Raw genomic sequence first — 15,689 nt, 5'->3', positions numbered from 1 at the left:
GGCTGTGGCCTGGGTGCTCCATGAGCCTGCCTGGTCCTGCCGCCGAGCAGCCGGGAGATCCGTCCCGCTCCGCCCAGACTTGTTGGAGCAGAGGCTGGAGGGGGTGGAGGCGGAGGGTTCCCATGCGATGGAGGAAGCTTTCATCTTCCGTGAGTGCATCGCCGACGGCCCAGCCATATCCAGTCTCCTCCAGCAGGATGGGTGCCGCTGGCGGGTTTCCGACGGTCCCTTGGAGCTGTGGCTCACTGCCGGCCGAGAGAAGCTCCCAAATAAGATTTTTTTTATTATTGCTAGAGGCCCAGTGCACAAAATCGTGCAAGGGACTCGGCCCTCGCAGCCAAGGCTTCATCCGGAAGGCCATCTGGAAGGACGTCCAGAAGGTCATTTGGCTATCTGGTCTAATTAGCATATTACTCTTTTATTATTATAGATTATTATTATTATTTTTTTTTACCAGCAAATGGTAAATGGAGTCATTTCCCTCAGACTTACACAGCGGAATGTTCAAAGCACAGAGATAGACATTTCTCAAGGGGTTTTTTTCATGATCTTTTTATTATTATTTTTCTTTAAGCTTTTCAGCTCAGCTGGCGTGGCTCAGTGGTTGAGCATTGACCTATGAACCAGAAGGTCATGGTTCAATTCCCGGTCAGGGCAAAGGCCAGGGTGGGGGGCATGCAGGAGGCAGCTGATCAGTGATTCTCTCCCATCATTGGTGTTTCTCTCCCTCTCCTTGCCTCTCAGAAATCAATAAAATGTGTACATATTTTAAAAAGCTTCTCAAACGTACGCCAGTTGAGAACTAAAAGAAGGGAAATGAGAATCCCACAACGTGGCCTGGGAACCAGCCCGAAGGGGCCCCACGCTCCTGCCTCAGCGCCCTGGGCTCCGGCCGGCCCTCCCCCGCTGTCCCCAGGAGGCCAAGTGCTGATGTGGAAGAACTAGAATAAACACGGAGAACGTCTCCCTAAAGAACCGGAACCCTGTGTTCTGTTCTGCCCAGACTTGTTGGATGCCTTCCTTGTTATTTCTGGGAAAATGCCGTTGTAATCGTCTCATCCACAGCGAGCGGCTTTGCTCGTCTTAGGGGAAGGAATTCAGGCCAAAAACAGAACAGAACGAACACCTTTGGTCCCTATTCACCGAAACGGGCCCGACGGCGCTGAGCGAGTCCCCCATTGCCCTGCACGTCTCCGTCTCCGTGGGAGGCACGTTCTTCAGCAAAGCAGCAGCCCCTTGGCCCCTGTCGCCGCCTCCTTGTGGCCAAAGTAATGAGCCCGGAGCCCATGGGTGCCGCTCTCACCGGCCTTCGTTCTGTCTCCTTCAAGCTTCGCCACGGGCTGCGTTGTGACGGGGAGCAGCGTGCAGTGTTCCTGCAGACCTGGCTACACGGGAGCGCAGTGCGAAAGGTGGGTGCTGCCTCTGCCCCCCGCCAGCCTGCAGGTGGGGGGGCCCCTGAGGGGGGTTCCTGCAGGCACCTGGCTGTGGGCAGGGCTCTGCCTGGTCCCAGCTCAGAGTTGGGTGGGGCTGTGGTTTCCCTGAGGCTGGAAAAAGGTCTTGGGGAAAATACAAGACGCTCACTTAACAAATCATTAACTTCCTTCCTTCCCTTTCCTGTGTGTACACGGTTCAGAAACTTGAGAATAAGGTCCAATAGGCCATAGTCCTATGTGCTCCCCAACATGCACCCCTACACACTCCTACCCCCTGCACACCCCTGTATACTCCTTCCCTTCACATTCCCATATACCTCTTCCCCTCCACATCCCTGCATCCTCCTCCCACACGTATCCCTACATCCCCCACCTCCACCTAAGTTCATCCCTACATCCTCTGCCCCTACATATGCACACCCCTACCCCACACACATCCCTACCTGCCTGTACACACACACATACTCCGACATGCCCACACATCCCCACAGCCCTAGACACCCCTACACACACATGCACGCAGGCACGCGCACACGCACACGCACTCTACATCCCCACGCAGTGCTTTAGGGTTAGTGACACGCCGGCACAGCCGAGCACTGTGAGGGCAGCGGAAGGCACGTGGAAGCTGGCTGGGAAGGCAGTGCACACGTATTTGGAAAAGAAACCGTGTAACAGCCGCATCATACGGACACCGTGCTTTTAAATTTAAAATGACTTTATCTTAAAATCAATACATATTTATTATAAAGGTGATGTCATGCAGGTGAGCAGGGAACCGAGGAGGCCCACCACTCTCTCTGGCCTCTGTCCACACCTGGCTGAGGCCTGACAGTCCTCACGTCCGTCCTCCCTGAGAAAACCAGAGAAAAGCTGCTGTCTGTGCTCAGCCTTTCTGCCGGCGCCGGCCTTCCTGCAGCCTCTCTCTTTCCTTCTGCTTTGACTTGTTTTCTCACCTCATGGCATGTCAGCGGTACCTTCCCATGTCAGCCAGTGCCCACTGGTAATCCCTCCCCGGTCAGCGCGTATTCATGATAATAGCGTGTCTGGCTCCTTGTGCATGTTGCTCACCTGCCGTCTGGCGATAGGGGTCCCTGAGGGCTCGCCCTCCTGGGGGCCCAGGAGGAAGGCAGCGTCTCTGCCTGCACCCCACTCTCACATTCTCATTCAAGCCATAGACACACATTCCTGAAAACCCACTGAGCCGTCCTCTGATGGGGTGCCACAGCCCAGGCGGGGCTGGAGCAGGAAGTGGGAGGGAGCAATGCTGAGCTCTTTGCATGTTCCTCCTCTTCTGTACTTGGCACAGGTGTGCGCCAGGATACTTTGGGAATCCCCAGAAGTTGGGAGGTAGCTGCCAGCCTTGCAGCTGTGATAACGGCCATCTGGGCAGCTGTGACCCCCTGACCGGAGGTAAGAGCCACTGGTACCCTGTTACCTGCCTGTTCAGGCCGGGGCAGAGGAGCGGTGAGGAGCCCCAGTCAGCGCTGTCAGGAAGCGTAGTGCCCCAGCTGACAAACGGCCCTTTACTTCGACACCCGGTGGAATGCCCAGGCGGCATTTCCCGCTGGTGGATAACTTATTTCGAGTAGGTTGCTGTAAGTAAATGGTTTTTAAATGCAGCTTTTAAAAAATGTATTGCTTTCAGAGAGAGAGGAAGAGAGAGAAATACCCATTTGTTTATCCACTTACTAAACATTCATTGGTTACTTCTTGTATATACCCTGACCAGGGATCGAAAAAAGTAAATTGTTTTCAACTCATTTTTTAAATTTTTGTTTTACTTTATTTTCCCCCTCTATGCCCTCTTCCACCTGCACCCATCCCCCCCCCGCAGTCCCGCACTTGTCCACGTCCACGAGTTGCAGCCAACGTAACCTCCGTTCTGGTGGCTGTGCTAGGACCTCTGTTTCATGAGTGGTGGTCGCGTCGCGTTCTGCGTCTGGCGCAGTCAGGTGCTCTTTCTCCAGGGCCATCTGTTCTCGAGGGGCGTCTACGATGGGTTACTTGCCAAGGACAAGGTGGCCCCTGGGAATGAGCCTGGTCCTTAGGAAGGACTTGGAAGAAGAGGAAGGCCGCCCTCCTCCTTGTCTGACAGAATGCGAGTGTGATTTCCGAGGAGAAGGCCCGAGACGTGCCAGGGAGGAGGCGGGAGGGGGCTGTTTAAGGTCACGTCCAGCCTCTGTCGGCCCAGAGCTGTGCGGCCTTGGGCAGGTGGCCTGACTCCTCCAAGCCTCCGCCTCATCATCTGCAAACCCGAGGTCCCGTCTCTCCCCGACGGTCACAGACCAGACCCTGGTCCCGGATTGTTCCCAGAGGAACGCAGCGTAGATGGTCATTGTCCGTCTAGAACGAGTGTCACTTCCACGCCTCGGGGCCGCGTCCCTGTGTTTGCGGACGCCCTGGGATGGGGTACCAGAGGCTGTCACATGACGGGGACACCGCACTAACGATGAGGAGTTTAATTTATAAGAGTAGATGCTGTTTCCTAGAGAAGAAACCTACTGTAAAACCAGAGGCCAAAGGGAAGTTCCTACAGCGAGGGGGCGGGAGACGAGAAAGCTCCCCACGCGGCGGGGGTGGGAGGGAGCGGGCGGAGCCGTGACGGCGGGTAGTGTGGAGGCTAAAACCTTGCAAACCAGCTCTTCCGAAAGCCGCCAGGAAGCAGGTGACGATGCGCGCGTGACACTGTCTCCTTTGGCCGTCCCCCCCTCAGACTGCCTCAGCCAAGAGCCCAGTGACGGCGGCCCCGGCGAGGAATGTGACGGTGAGTGAAGAGAGCGCCTCTCCCCCAGCTGTGCGTTCCTCCCTGAGAGACCTGAGCCCCAGTCGGGACCAACAGGAGGAGGGGCAGGAGGGCTACCTAGGGCCAGGGCCAGCCTCTGTCCGCAGCGGTGTGACCTGGGCAGGTGGCCCAGCTTCTCCACGTCATCGTTTGCAAAATGGACGTCATAACTAGGTCAGCCTCACCAGGGCTGCGGGAGAAAGTCTCCTGAATCTCTTATCGCAAGCCTGGTGAAGAGCGATAAATACCGAAATATGGTTCCCTCATAGAAAATAAGCAACAATTTACAGACTCACCATTTTTTCTTTCTTTCCAGTTTTATTGATATATAATTAACACAACATTGTATTCATTTAAGGCAGTGGTCGGCAAACTGCGGCTCTCGAGCCACAGGCGGCTCTTTGGCCCCTGAGTGTGGCCACGAAATTTCAATCGCACTGTACACGGACGCCCACACGTGGTATTTTGTGGAAGAGCCACACTCAAGGGGCCGCAGTTTGCCGACCACTGGTTTAAGGTGTACAACAATGATTTGGTGTATGCACACACACACACACTCACACACACACACAGTAAAATTATCACAAGGAGTTTAGTTAACATCCATCGTCTTACATAGAAATCTGTTTTCCTGTGATGAAAACTTCTACACTTTTAGCAACTTTCAACTATGCGAGAGTATCGTTAACTCTAGTCACCGCGCTACACCTTACATCGCCAGGACTCCCGTATCTTGTAACTGGGCGCTGGTACCATTCCCACCTCCCCCCACCCCACTTCTTTCTAAGACGCAGCCTGCCTGGAGGCCTCCCCTTTCAGAGTCTGCGTCCCCCCAGGAGGTCTAGGGCTGTGATGTTTGCCTGTTGGTCCACTGGTCTGTGGAGCCCTCGGGCCTGTTTGCCCGCCTGTGGCCCAGCCTGCAGAACACTAGCCTTTGGTTGTGGCCCCACAGACTGCGGCAGCTGCGTGGTGACCCTCCTGAACGACCTGGCCGCCCTGCAGGACGAGCTCCACCTCGTCAAGTCACAGCTGCAGGGGCTGAGCGCCAGTGCGGGCACGTGGCAGCAGATGGGGCTCCTGGAGACCCAGACCAAGGACCTGCGGGTGAGCAGCTGGGGCCCGGCGGACGCTGGGGGTGCGATCCGGGGGGGCAGATGCTCGTGAGTGACGGTCCCCAAGCAGGAAGGAGGTCGGCTCCCCTCCTGCCTCTGCTCCCGATGGAGGTGGGCTCCTCATGGAGGTGCAGGTGCCTGCAGTGTTGTCGTAGCTTCGTGTGGGTGACACAGCATTCGCCACGGCAGGTCTGGTCGCCTCTGTCACCACAGAGCTGGGACAGCGTATTGACCGTTTTCTCCGTGCTGTCTGTGACTCCCAGGACCTACTTATTCTATAAATGGAAGTTGTGTGTGTTTTTAAAATATATATTTTTATTGATCTCAGAGAGGAAGGGAGAGGGGGAGAGAGAGAAACATCAATGAGGAGAGAGAACCATGGGTGGGCTGCCTCCTGCACGCCCCCCTCTGGGGATCGAGCCCACAACCCGGGCCTGTGGCCTGACCAGGAATCGAACCGTGACCTCCGGGTTCATAGGTCGACGCTCAGCCACTAAGCCACGCTGGCCGGGCAATATAAATGAAAGTTTTTAACCTTTACTCCCCTTCACCTTTTCTGTCCCCCCGTCCCCCCCATCACCCCCTCTGGCAGTCATCTCTTTGTTCTGTGTATCCACGAGCCCCTTTCTGTTTGTTTTATTTGTTCATTTGTTTTGTGTTTTAGATTCCACATATAAGTGGAGCCATACAGTATTTGCCTTCTCTTTCTGACTTATTTCACATAGACTAACACATTGTTACTGATGGAACATATTAGTGTAAACACAAAAGTAGCACTTCCAAGTGGACATTCCTGACTTCCTGAATGTGTCTGGGCTATTTTTCTCATACAGTCTTCTTGCATTGAGAAGATTCAAAAACAGATTTGTGTAAAATTGTTGTTAACTCTTCTTTAAATGTTTAATGACGTTTCCAGGGAAGCCTTGTGGGCTCTGCAGCCCTGGCGTGGCCGCCGCCCACCTTCCCCGGCTCCCTTTGCCTCATTTGTAAGACGAGGGCGTCCGTCTCTCAGCCTGGGTTCCCCTATTGCTCCACCAGCTTTGCCTCTCAGGGTCCCTTCAATAAAGTAGCCCCGGGCCCTGCTCTCATATTATAAGGTAATAATAGGTTACAAGCAGCTGAATGTATTATAGAATCTGGAAATTAATACATCAGGTAAGTGGTGTCACTCTCATTTCTATAGGTTATTCATTCAAGCAAAGTATCTCTTATCCTTTCACTTTTTAAACGTTGCCATTTTTATTGTAGAGCCGTGTCACAATTTATATCAGAAAGTAGGTTCTTGCCCGGCCGGCGTGGCTCAATGGTTGAGTGTCAACCTATGAACCAGGAGGTCACGGTTCGACTCCCGGTCAGGGCACATGCCCGGATTGTGGGCTTGATCCCCAGTGTGGGACGTGCAGGAGGCAGCTGATGGACGGTGTTTCTCTCAGTTATTCTGTCTCATCATTGATGTTTCTCTCTCTCTCTCTCTCCTTCTCCCCCACCTTCCTCTCTGAAATCAATAAAAAAATTTAAAAAAGAAAGTAGGTTCTTCATGCAGCCTATTTCAAAGAACCATGTTTCTTCCTGCGGAACCAGCATTAGTCTTGCTAATGAGCCTTTCATGTCATCACCAGGTTTACCAAGTTGATAGGACTTAACCCAAATTTCTGCTTAAAGTAAGATCCACTCTGTGATTGACTTTCAGAACCAGCTGCTCAACTACCGCTCTGCCGTTTCAAACCAAGGCTCAAAGGTGGATGGCTTGGAACAGGAACTCGGTCATCTGAATCGTGAATTTGACACTTTGCAAGAAAAGGTAATGTGTTAGGTCAATAACATTACCTTTTTGTTTGTACTTTCAAAATATTGTTAATTCACCCCCCCACCCCCCATTAACGTAGTTTGTTGCTCATCCATTTATTTTTTCATGTAGGTTCAAATAAACTCCAGAAAAGCACAAACGTTATATAACAACCTTGATCGGACAGCCCAAAGCGCCAAAGAGCTGGACACAAAGATTAAAAATGTCGTCCGCAATGTGCACGGTAAGCAGTGACTGAGTCCGATGACCCGTTAACTGTTTTGTTACTTAACCTGTGTCTGCACTCGGAAAGGTTTTCCTTTAAGTTGAACATCATGAGGAAGATCCTATAGTGATAATAAAACAACTAATACTGCCGAGCGTGTGGCTCAGTGGTTGAGCGTCGACCTATGAACCAGGAGGTCACGGCTCAATCCCCGGTCTGGGCACAGGCCCGAGTTGTGGGCTTGATCCTCAGTGGGGGGCGTGCAGGAGCAGCTGGTGGACGGTGTTTCTCTCTCATTGATGTTTCTCTCTGTCCCTCTCCCTTCCCTTCTCTCTAAAAATCAATTTAAAAATGTTTAAAAATCTAATATGAACCCTAAAAAATGCCCACCTGTTGTACATCGTCTGCTGGAGCCCAGACGCCCCGTCTGACCCTCCTTGCTGTTCTCCAGTCCTGCTGAGGCAGGTCTCGGGGGCAGACCCAGGAGGACACACCCTGCCCCCCGGCGAGCTCCCCAGGAAGCTGGCCGACGCCCAGCGCATGCTGAAGGAGCTGAGGGGCCGCGACTTTGCAAGGAACCTGAGGGACGCGGAGGCTGAGAAGCGAGAGGCGCAGCTGCGTAAGGGCGCCCCCACTCTTGCACCCGCCCGTTCTGATCCCTTTGAAATCCCAGGCGCCAAGTGCAAGACCGGGTCCCCAGAACCAAGCGGAGGGTCCGGCTTCCGGGTCTGTCACCTTAGGGCAGCCTGGGGTGGAAGGGCAGCCGTCCACACCCCTGAGAGGAGGTGGAAGGTGACATCTCACCACCAGGCAGAAAGGGGTCCCCTCCTGAGATCGCAGACGCGGACACCCTGCTCCATTTTACTGCATGTCCGTCTTCCCTCCTCCAGCTCCTCCCAACTTTCTCGTGTCATTTTTGAAGGGTCACCCCACCCCCATCAGGGTTTGAATTACTAACGGATATTAGCATTATTATTGCAAAAACAAAAATTGGATATAGTAGACGTGAACGGAACATACCTAAAGTTTTAATTTAATTAGGGGAGATGCCTCGTTAGCTGAAAGCTGAGAAATATTAGTGTGGAGCATGTTTTTTCAGATGCCGTTCATCATTCTCTAGGAAAATAAAGTTATCCCTGGCTCATTGATCACCGCCACAGGCAGGAGCAGCTTTCTTCAGCGTCTGTGCTGTTTAAATGTTAAAATTAGCCTGGCCCTGACCTGCAAGGAGCCGGCACGGAGGCGGGAGGGGCACGTGCTCAGGACTCTGCAGACTTCCTCTGGTCCCGCGTGGCCGGCCGTGCACTCCTGGGTCATCGCCCCGTCTCCCAGAGTCTCCGTGTCCTTATGGGAAACATGAGGATGAGTCACTCCTGTTTCACGTGATGAGCACAAACGTTAGTGAGGCCACGGGTACGACAACAGAGCAGGTGCTGCCTGCATGTCAGCTCCCTTCCCGTCCCCTCGCAGATTCGAGGAGGGCCATGACGTGTTCAGAAGCTCAGTTCTCCTCTGCAGCCTCTGCAGCGTAGCGGCCGTGGGCACATCTCCTGTTGTGTGTGTTTCAGTGCTGCACCGGGTGAGGAGCTGGCTGGACACCCGCCCAGGGGAGCACAGCGGGCTTGCTCAGAGCATCCGGGACTCCTTAAATGACTACGAGGCCAGACTCTCGGGCCTCAGGGCCGCACTGCAGGAGGCGGCCGCCCAGGCCAGGAAGGCCACTGGCCTCAACCGGGACAGTGAGCGGGCTTTGGAGTCCATCCAGGTGAGTCCCAACGGCATCTGCCCATGGCCACTAGGGAAGGAGGAGGGTGACGGCTCTCCTGTGGATTAAATGGCATAGCCAGGACTGTCTGTGCATCTAGTCTGTAGCACCTCTCTGCATGGGGAACCCTCTAATCAAGCAGGGATGAGGCATTAAGGCATCAAGTGCAAAACTCCTCAGTTGCCAGAAAAGATTCTGAACTTAAACCACAGAGAAAGGAGAGCACCCCCCACCCCACCCCGGCTGCCAGAGTCCTACAGGAATAATGTTACCGAGTAGATGAGAAACTAAACTCGTACTGTTATTCATTCAAAGTATATAGTATGTTTATTTAAATGTATTTTTACTGATTTCAGAGAGGAAGGGAGGAGAGAGTGAGAACATCAATGATGAGAGAGAACCATTGATCAACTGCCTCCTGCACGCCCCACACTGTGCCCTGACCCGGAATCAACCGTGACCTCCTGGTTCTGAGAGCGATGCACAACCCCTGAGCCACGCCGGCCGGGCGTACATAATATGTTTTAAGTAACTTCTGTCAGATGCGTGAACATCATGGTCACAATCACCAGCAAGGGCATGTTAAAGCATGACCTGCTTTTCTGGGAGTAAATGGAACACAGGCCTCATCTGGAGCTGATTGGGCAGGACTGTGGTCCGCGATGCTGTCAAGCACGTTCCCAGTGGTGAGCGTTGTGTGCGAAACCAGCAACAGGAGCGAGAGAGGTCAGGAAAGGACAGGAAGACCTGAGTGGAACAGCATAGGACTGATTCCAAAAAGAACTTGGTTCCCGGCCGGCGTGGCTCAGTGGTTGAGGGTTGACCTATGAACCAGGAGGTCACAGTTCGATTCTGGTTGGGGCACAGGCCCTGATTGCGGGCTCGATCCCCAGTGTGGGGCGTGCAGGAGACAGCTGATCAATGATTCACTCCCATCATTGATATTTCTCTCTCCCTTCCTCTCTGACATCAAATATATAACAAGTCCTACAAAGAGCTGGTGAATTATATATAATATTCAAATTCGCTGTGCCAGCTATTGTGCATACATGGGAGTGAGGAACACATACCTATCACGTTGAAAATCCCTCATTCTTCTCCACACTCAGAGCTTAGTTCCCCGTCCTCCAGGCCTGAGAGGCCCCCGTGTAGAAACCCGGGTCAGAATGGTAACTGCTGTTTCTCTGGCCTGAGGGAACGGTGCCGCCATAGGGAGAACAGTGTCCCTCCTTCTTAGTTCCCGGGACGAGACGTCTTACGTCCCAGGACGCATTCTGACTGAGATTGCTCCTGTGCTGGTCTCCAGGAGCAGGCCTGCGCCTGCTGACGACATAGGCTGCGCTCCCGCCAATCCTCTCTTCATTCTCCCCAGAGACAAGTGAGAGAAATGAACTCCCTGCAGAGCGAGTTCACCAAGTCGCTGGCCGCGGCCGACGCCTCGTTACTGCAGACCAACGTCCTGCTGCAGCTGATGGAGAAGAGCCAGGAGGTGAGGCAGCACACCTTCTCTAGAGACATCGGGAACCACCGAAGCCACAGGGCAGGGGAGCGCTGGGCGGGCCGGCCTGGTTCTCTCCAGGACGTGGCATCAGTGGGGAGGAGATAGGCCACCATGCCAGGAGGGTGCCCCGGGCGGTGGGGTGGATGGCGTGTTCTCCCCGTCCATTCGTATTGTCTGCCACGAGCAGATGCTGCTTGCATAATTTCATCATTTTGAAACGCACTTTCAAAATGCCAAGCGACCCTTGTTAGCAGAAAACACTGGGACTGATACAGATGGGCATTTCGGAAATGTATCTTATGATCACTATTTGCAAATCAGACAAAAAGTGTTTCGTTTAGTACGACTTTACGCCAGTGGTAAGAGCGCGGTTACAAAATTCACCAGCGGGGACGCCCCCGCAAGGAAGATGCTCAAATGGGCGAGTGTGCGAGCGCCACTAATGCCCTAGGATGACTGGGGAGGGAAGGGGCTTAGAAAGCACGTTTCTTCCTGTGGCTTCGTGGGACGTGCCACTTAGGGCAGCGCTCAGGAAATGCACGCACGTTCGGTGCTAAATGGCTTGTCTGTGTTCACTCGGGAAACAGGACTATAAAAACCTCGCGGCCACGGTGAGCGAAGCGAGCCGGGAGCTCAAGGACAAAGTGGGCGCGCTCTCCGCATCGGCCGGCAACGCGGCGCTGGTGGCACGGGCGGAGGCACACGCGCAGGCCTTGCAGGAGCTGGCCAAGCAGCTGGAGGAGTGAGTGTGGGCCCCCATGTGAGGACCTGCTGGGTTGGGGTGAAACCCCCCCTGGGCGGGCTGGGCCTCCAGAACAGGGTGGAGGGCAGGCCCAGGCCCGGTCCAATCCCTCCTACAACAGGGGCTGGTTCCAGGTGCAGAGCGGGGGTGGGGTGGGGGGTGGAGGACAGGGGGGAGGTGTGAGAGCTGCAGGACCCAGGTCCCAGGTGTCCACTTAGCAGGTGCATGGGGGTCGGCATGGGCAGGGGGCGCTGCTGAGCACCGCGCTCCCTCCAGGATCCAGCGGAACGCCAGCGCCGACGAGCTGGTGCGCTGTGCAGTGGACGCGGCCACCGCCTACGAGAACATCCTCCACGCCATCAAGGCGGCCGAGGACGCGGCTGACAAGGCGTCCAGCGCCTCTGAGTCTGCACTCCAGGTGGGCACCTGCCTGCACGGCACCTTTTCTAGGTGCCCTCCCATCTGAGATGACGGCTTTCCATTTCCTTCTCTGTGCACCAAGGAACAGACAGACAGAGATGGAGACACAGAGGAGGTGGAGGTGGATGGAGATGAGATGGAGAGAGACAGAGATAAAGAGAGATAGAGATAGAGATAGAGATAGAGATAGAGATAGAGATAGAGATAGAGATGAGAGAGGTAGATATAGATAGAGATGTAGATACAGATGTAGATCGACATATAATTATTACTTTAATTTAGAACCTACTAGTAGAACAAGCTGTTAAACACCAAAGAAGTAGGGACAGGCCTTACTAGAAGGTCGAAGGCTTTCATCTCCCAAGACTGAAACCTAAAGGCAGCTCAGTCTGTCCTCGGCTGCTGCGGAGGGAGCTGTACCAGGGACAGTGAGCACAGGTGACAGGCGTGCTAGGTGTGTCGTTAGTACGTGTGCCATCAGCACATCGCCGAGATGGCCCACTTCCCCACACCACGGGTCCACCGAGGCCCCTGACTCTCTCCCTTAAGGAAGAGTCTTTTTAAACCTCCTCTTCACCATCAAGCCTCATTCTGTAAAGATGGAAGATGGGGCTTCCTGAGCTATGCCACCTGCTTCAGCTGACTCACGCTTGGCTTTCAGACCGTGATAAAGGAAGACCTTCCATCCAAAGCCAGAACCCTGAGCTCCGACAGCGACGCGCTGTTAACCGAAGCCCAGACGACACAGAGCAAGCTGCAGCGAGGTATTGGGGTAAAGGGGATCAGGGTACCATCGGGGGCTGGATTATACTCCTCTGGGGGCGGGAGAGGCAGCCCGGAAAGGCCCCCTGAATCCCAGCGCCGGGGCAGGTGGGTGAACCAGGGTCTGTCTGTAGACTTGGTGTTCCTGCCCAGTATTCCAGCGTGGACTGACGTAACTAGAGCCTCACGACTACAGGTGAACCTTGAGGGCGACGAGCCTGTTTAGGCCTGGCCTTTGGGGGCTACTGATGTTAACCCACTGTGGCCATGGCACTGGGAACCCCATAGCGTAGAGGCGTGTGCAGAGCTGGTTTCTTCTTCTTTTTAATTTACCTTCACTGTTGAGTATTACAGACGCCCCCCTCCCCCTAGGACCCCCTCCCCCTCCCACATGCTGGTTTCCTATTTAAGGTGAAGATATTCCACGTCATTGAGGAGCTGCCTCCGAATTTAAGTCCTGACTCTTAGCAATTAAACACATCAAAGCCACTGCCCCTGGGAAGCGTGAGAGTTTTCACTTAGATTTTATCATTGAAACATTTCCTTTTATTTAATGCGTCTCAAAGTCACCAAACTCCTGCGTTCTGAAAACGCTGTCTCGATTTCCTCTGGTCCCTGATGGTCACTCGTGGCCCAGCAGCCACCTGAAGGCCCAGGGCCCCCCTCTGCCCCTGAGTCCTTGCAGAGTGATGGTGGCTTCTGCCAGCAACTTTCTCTTTCTTTCATCTTTAAAAATTAAGTGCCTGAAAAATAAAATACAAAAAATATGTATTGACATGTAATCATTTGCCTAGCAAATTTCAAGAATTAACATGTTTTTGTGTGACATCTGCTCCCTATGAAATGTGAGCTAAGAAGTGAGGGTCAGGGTTTAAACAGGCTTAGGCTGCTGAGCACACTGTTCCTTTTTACTTTTTGTTTTCTACCAGCTTCATTTATTTACCCTTTTTCACCGTTTGGCCCCTTCATCCGTTTCTCCCACCCCCCACTCCCACCTCTGGCAACCACCAGTCTACTCTCCGTATCTCTGAGTTTTTCGTTGTTGTTTTAGCTTTAAGTGCAAGAGAGACGGTATGCTTTTTGTCTACATTGCTGTTTAAACCAGCCCTAGAGCCATCACTTAAGCCGTCACCCACCATCAGTTTGATCTTAAAACATTCCCTGGTCATTTTCCCCGACCCCACATGGCAATCTTACCCCCTAGGAGTGTCTGTGAACGCTGTTCCCTTCAACGGGATTCCCTAAATGTAGCTCATTTTCGGTTTGGAAATGAGCAGGAACAAGCAGTGCCCACGTGTGTGTTTGCTGGCACAAGTCTGGGGTGCAGCATGCCTTTCTCACTCTCTGAGCCTGAACAGGCCTCCTGCCTGCATTCTGCATTCAGCTGTTCACTCCTCACAGTCATTCATTCATTCAATAAATATATACTAGTGTCCTGGCCGGTTTGGCTCAATGGATAGAGCGTCGGCCTGCAGGCTGAAGGGTTCTGGGTTCGAGTCCAGTCAAGGGCACATGCATGGGTTGTGGGCTCCATCCCCAGTGGGGGGCCTGCAGGAAGCAGCCAATCCATGTCTCTCTCATCATTGATGTTTCTCTCTCTCTCTCTCTCTCTCTCTCTCTCTCTTTCTCTCTCTCTCTCTGCCTTCCTCTCTGAAATCAATAAAAATATTTTTTAAGAAATAAAATAAATATGCACTAGCATTAAGCCCCGACCAGTGTCAGACTTGGCACTTTGTGCTGGGACGGGGCCCCTCCTCCCGAAGCAGGGCCGTCTGTCCTGACAGCGTGGAGAGAAGCCCTCAGGGGTCCAAGCCTCTCCCTCTCTGCATGCGGATTTCCCAGGAGCTGGACCGCGGCCTCGACCTGCTCCTGCCTCTCTCACCAGAGGACCCGGAGCCGGGGGTCTAGGCACACGTGGTGGCATCTGTGGGGGACCCCTTACATGCAGGTCTGCTCCACGCTGTGCCGACCCCAGCTACCTCAGGGCCACTGACACCCTCAGGGATCAAACTTCACAGAGTAACTGCCTCTTCATGCTCCATTTCGCTTTAGAAATCAGTCCGGCTCTGAACAACCTCCAGCAAACTTTGAAAATGATGACGGTTCAGAAAGGGACGATGCACGCCAATGTCACCACCTTCCGCGAGGACCTTCGTGGGATGACGAGAGGTCCGCGTGTCCTGAGCCCCCACCCCCCGCCCAGCCGCTCCTGCTGGGCGTCTCAGACATCACCCTCCCTGTCTCTGTGCGTTAGATGGCATCGACGGCATGATCAGCAGCGCCCGGAGCATGGTCAGAAGTGCCAACGACATCACAGACGCGGTCCTGGGGGGGCTGCACCCCATCCAGGAGGACGTGGGGAGGATTAAGGACGCCTACGGGAGCACCCTCAGCGAAGACTTCAACCAGGCGCTCACCGACGCGGACAGCTCAGGTGCCGGGCGTTCGGGGCCAGGGAGGTGATCCGTGGTCTCCCCGTCCTGTGCTCTGGTCACTTTAAGTTCCTCCCTGATCAAGTACAATCTTAGACATTAAAACATGAGAACACAGTTTCGAAAAACTAATTCAAAAAGTACAGGCAGGAGGTGCTCTGTTCGTTAGAATGACCGGGCAGGACCCATTAACACTCCTGCGGATTCCCCTTTTATAGAGGAGAGGGGGAGGTCCCTGAATCATGATTGAGCTTCAGGGTTAGAAAACCAAGATGTATTTTCCCTAAAGTGGTCGAGAGAGATGGTTTGACATGTGGTTGCAGAATAAAGTCCCTGACGTGTTTAGAAAAGATATGGGCGTCGTCCTGTTCGACACTGGGACCCAAACACACCCCTTGACCAATGCTGTCACCAGGAGCATCTGTGTTTAACCTTCTCGGCTCACACTCATCCATGTCCGTTTCCTCATCTCACCGACAGTAAGGAAACTAACCAACAAACTGCCTGACCTTCTGAGCAAGATCGAAAGCATCAACCAGCAGCTGTTGCCCCTGGGCAACATCTCCGACAACGTGGACCACATCCGGGAGCTAATCCAGCAGGCCCGGGACGCAGCGAACAAGGTGGGTGCGCCCCGCGTGCCGGGCACCGGAGCTCCGCTCGGAGAAGTCGCCACGTTCAACGAAGGAGCGCATTTAGTTCCCCGAGAGCCCGCTGTCTCTCTT

At 53.8% G+C, this 15,689-nt stretch overlaps 1 protein-coding gene across 1 annotated transcript in view; it reads left to right on the top strand.

Annotated features, from left to right (window-relative positions):
- The window catches only part of LAMA3 (laminin subunit alpha 3), a gene marked incomplete at its 5' end in the record, with an annotated part of 141,990 nt that overhangs the window by 99,785 nt on the left and 26,516 nt on the right, over positions 1 to 15,689 (top strand). The window contains 15 exons of the mRNA XM_081097616.1: positions 1,329 to 1,409; positions 2,743 to 2,846; positions 4,150 to 4,200; positions 5,171 to 5,322; positions 7,021 to 7,131; positions 7,249 to 7,360; positions 7,794 to 7,961; positions 8,911 to 9,107; positions 10,480 to 10,596; positions 11,196 to 11,350; positions 11,627 to 11,768; positions 12,432 to 12,534; positions 14,585 to 14,701; positions 14,787 to 14,966; positions 15,445 to 15,587. Coding sequence (XP_080953742.1) covers positions 1,329 to 1,409; positions 2,743 to 2,846; positions 4,150 to 4,200; positions 5,171 to 5,322; positions 7,021 to 7,131; positions 7,249 to 7,360; positions 7,794 to 7,961; positions 8,911 to 9,107; positions 10,480 to 10,596; positions 11,196 to 11,350; positions 11,627 to 11,768; positions 12,432 to 12,534; positions 14,585 to 14,701; positions 14,787 to 14,966; positions 15,445 to 15,587 — 1,933 coding nt within the window. The remainder of the gene's footprint in view (positions 1 to 1,328; positions 1,410 to 2,742; positions 2,847 to 4,149; positions 4,201 to 5,170; positions 5,323 to 7,020; positions 7,132 to 7,248; positions 7,361 to 7,793; positions 7,962 to 8,910; positions 9,108 to 10,479; positions 10,597 to 11,195; positions 11,351 to 11,626; positions 11,769 to 12,431; positions 12,535 to 14,584; positions 14,702 to 14,786; positions 14,967 to 15,444; positions 15,588 to 15,689) is intronic.

The sequence above is a fragment of the Myotis nattereri genome (assembly GCF_964212035.1).
Source record: "Myotis nattereri genome assembly, chromosome: 8".
In the NCBI taxonomy this organism is placed as follows: domain Eukaryota; kingdom Metazoa; phylum Chordata; class Mammalia; order Chiroptera; family Vespertilionidae; genus Myotis; species Myotis nattereri.
This window is presented reverse-complemented; position numbering and strand designations above follow the sequence as displayed.